Here is a 3,467-nt window from a genome sequence, read left to right on the forward strand (position 1 = left end):
CTTCCTGTCATTTTGGGCCTACTTCCTGTCATTTTGGGGCCTACTTCCTGTCATTTTGGGCCTACTTCCTGTCATTTTGGGGCCTACTTCCTGTCCTTTTGGGGCCACTTTCAGCCATTTTGGGGGCCACTTCTGGCCTCCATGTGGGATAGTTTGGGAGAGGAGCAGAAACAGGTGAGAAACCTTATTTTGGGGCAAATTACAGGCGTTTTGGGGTCGATTTCAAGGCCTATTCTGATTGTTTTAGGCCTACTTCCTGTCCTTTTGGGGCCTACTTCCTGTCCTTTTGGGCCTACTTCCTGTCGTTTTGGGGCCTACTTCCTGTCCTTTTGGGGCCTACTTCCTGTCCTTTTGGGNGGGCCACTTTCAGCCATTTTGGGGGCCACTTCTGGCCTCCATGTGGGATAGTTTGGGAGAGGAGCAGAAACAGGTGAGGAACCTTATTTTGGGGCAAATTACAGGCGTTTTGGGGTCGATTTCAAGGCCTATTCTGATTGTTTTGGGCCTACTTCCTGTCATTTTGGGGCCTACTTTCCGCCATTTTGGGGCCTACTTTCCGCCATTTTGGGGCCTACTTTCCGCCATTTTGGGGCCTACTTTCCGCCATTTTGGGGCCTACTTTCCGCCATTTTTAGGCCACTTTCCGCCATTTTGGGGACACTTTCGACCATTTTAGGGCCGTTTTGGGGTCATTTTTGGTTGATTTTGGCCCATTTTTGGTTTATTTGGGCCTACTTTAGTCATTTTGGGCCTACTTTAGTCATTTTGGGCCTACTTTGGTCCTTTTGGGCCTACTTCTAGTCATTTTGGGCCTACTTCTGGTTAGTCATTTTCGGGCCACTTTTGGCCATTTTAGGGCCATTTTGGGTCAATTTTTGGTTAATTTTGGCCCATTTTTGGTTGATTTGGGCCTATTTCTGGTCATTTGGGGCCCACTTTTGTCGTTCGAGGCCTACTTTTGGTCATTTTGGGGCCACTTTCAGCCATTTTGGGCCCACTTTCAGCCATTTTGGGGGCCACTTCTGGCCTCCATGTGGGATAGTTTGGGAGAGGAGCAGAAACAGGTGAGGAACCTTTTTGGGGTAATTTATGGGTGTTTTGGGGTCGATTTCAAGGCCTACTTTGGTCCTTTTGGGGCCTACTTCCTGTCATTTGGGGCCTACTTCCTGTCATTTGGGGCCTACTTCCTGTCATTTGGGGCCTACTTCCTGTCCTTTTGGGGCCTACTTCCTGTCGTTTTGGGGCCTACTTCCTGTCGTTTTGGGGCCTACTTCCTGTCATTTTGGGGCCACTTTCAGCCATTTTAGGGCCACTTTCAGCCATTTTGGGGGCCACTTCTGGCCTCCATGTGGGATAGTTTGGGAGAGGAGCAGAAACAGGTGAGGAACCTTTTGTGGGCAAATTACTGGGTGTTTTGGGTCGATTTCAAGGCCTATTCGTGTGATCGTTTTTGGGGCCTACTTCCTGTCGTTTTGGGGCCTACTTCCTGTCATTTTGGGCCTACTTCCTGTCGTTTTGGGGCCTACTTCCTGTCGTTTTGGGGCCTACTTCCTGTTGTTTTGGGGCGTACTTCCTGTCATTTTGGGCCCACTTTCAGCCATTTTGGGGGCCATTTCTGGCCTCCATGTGGGATAGTTTGGGAGAGGAGCAGAAACAGGTGAGAAACCTTTTTTTGGGGCAAATTACGGGTGTTTTGGGGTCGATTTCAAGGCCTACTTTGGTCCTTTTGGGCCTACTTCCTGTCGTTTTGGGGCCTACTTCCTGTCGTTTTGGGGCCTACTTCCTGTCATTTTGGGGGCCTACTTTCGGCCATTTTGAGGCCACTTCTGGTCATTTTGGGGCCACTTTCAGCCATTTTGGGGCCACTTTCGGCCATTTTAGGGCCGTTTTGGGGTCATTTTTGGTTGATTTTGGCCCATTTTTTGTTGATTTTGGCCTACTTCTGGTCATTTTGGGCCTAGTTCTGGTCTTTTGGGCCTACTTCTAGTCATTTTGGGCCTACTTCTGGTTAGTCATTTTGGGCCCACTTTCGGCCATTTTAGGGCCGTTTCGGGTCCATTTTTGGTTGATTTTGGCCCGTTTTTGGTTGATTTTGGCCCATTTCTGGTCATTTTGGGCCTAGTTCTGGTCATTTTGGGCCTAGTTCTGGTCATTTTGGGCCTACGTCTGCTCATTTTGGGCCTACTTCTGCTCATTTTAGGCCTACTTTGGTCATTTTGGGCCTACTTCTGCTCATTTTGGGCCCACTTTTGGTCCTTTTGGGACTATTTTGGTCCTTTTGGGCCTACTTTTGGTTCTTTTGGGCCTACTTCTGCTCATTTTTGGCCTATTTCTGCTCATTTTGGGCCTACTTTTGGTCTTTTTGGGCCTATTTCTGCTCTTTTTGGGCCTACTTCCTGTCGTTTTGGGCCTACTTTGGTCCAATTCGAGCCCTCGACGTCCTATTGGTGCCATTTTGCGGCCCAAATCCGTCCATTTTTGGGGCCAAAAAATGCCGATTTTGGGTCATTTTCTCAACACTCAGATTTAGGGACAATTCAGCCCAACGAGAAACACCTTAAAAAACCCCAAAAAACACAATTTAGGACAATAAAAAGACACAAAAACGCATTATATCACCACCCAAAAAAACTCCAATTTTAGGCAATTTTGGGCCAATTTATGCCATTTTTTCACCATTTTTGGGTATTTTCACCCCATACTCACCGTTTTGGGGTGAATTCTGACTGGTTTGGGGTCGTTTTGCCCTTCAGGTGTACAAGAGGAAAACAGAAGCTGCCAAGAAGGAATATCTGAAAGCTCTGGCTGCATACCGGGCCATACAGGTGACCCCATTTTCCCCCTTTTTTACCCCAGTTTCCCCCATTTTCCCCTTTTTTACCCCAATTTCCCCCATTTACCCCAAATTTTACCTGTTTTCCTTCATTTTTTCCTCAGTTTTCCCCATTTTCTGCTTGTTTTTCCTCTCTTTTCCCCACAATTTTCTAAACATTCCCCCAATTTCCTCCCTATTCCCCCCATTTTTAACCGATTTTCCCCCTTTTTACCCTATTTCCTCCCATTCTACCCACATTTCCCCCCTTTTTTACTCCCTTTTACCCCATTTCTCCCCTATTTCTCCCTTTCTACCCTTTTATTTCCTCATTAGTACCCCATTAATACCCCATTTCCCCCCTTTTTACCCTATTTCTTCTTCTATTACCCCATTTGTACCCCATTTATTGCCCCATTTCCCCTATATTCCCCATTTTACCCCATTTTTTGTCCTACTTTTTCCCTATTTCCCCCCTTTTACCCCATTTTCCTCACATTTCCCCTTTTTCACCTCATTTATCTCCCCCTTTATCTCTCCCCAGCCCCCCATCTCCCCTCTTATACCCACCCAACTCCCCTATCTCCCCCCATCTCCCCTCTTATAACCCCCCATTCCCCCCATATCCCCCCAATACACCCCATCCCCCCCTCAT

The 3,467-nt window shown here is 47.5% G+C and overlaps 1 protein-coding gene across 1 annotated transcript in view; it reads left to right on the plus strand.

Annotated features, from left to right (window-relative positions):
* LOC107307024 (TOX high mobility group box family member 2-like) overlaps positions 1–3,467 on the plus strand; it is a 14,008-nt gene that overhangs the window by 5,085 nt on the left and 5,456 nt on the right. Inside the window, exon 3 of the mRNA XM_015850476.1 lies at positions 2,754–2,825. Coding sequence (XP_015705962.1) covers positions 2,754–2,825 — 72 coding nt within the window. The remainder of the gene's footprint in view (positions 1–2,753; positions 2,826–3,467) is intronic.

Source organism: Coturnix japonica, unplaced genomic scaffold (assembly GCF_001577835.2).
Source record: "Coturnix japonica isolate 7356 unplaced genomic scaffold, Coturnix japonica 2.1 chrUnrandom469, whole genome shotgun sequence".
NCBI classification, from domain to species: Eukaryota; Metazoa; Chordata; class Aves; order Galliformes; family Phasianidae; genus Coturnix; species Coturnix japonica.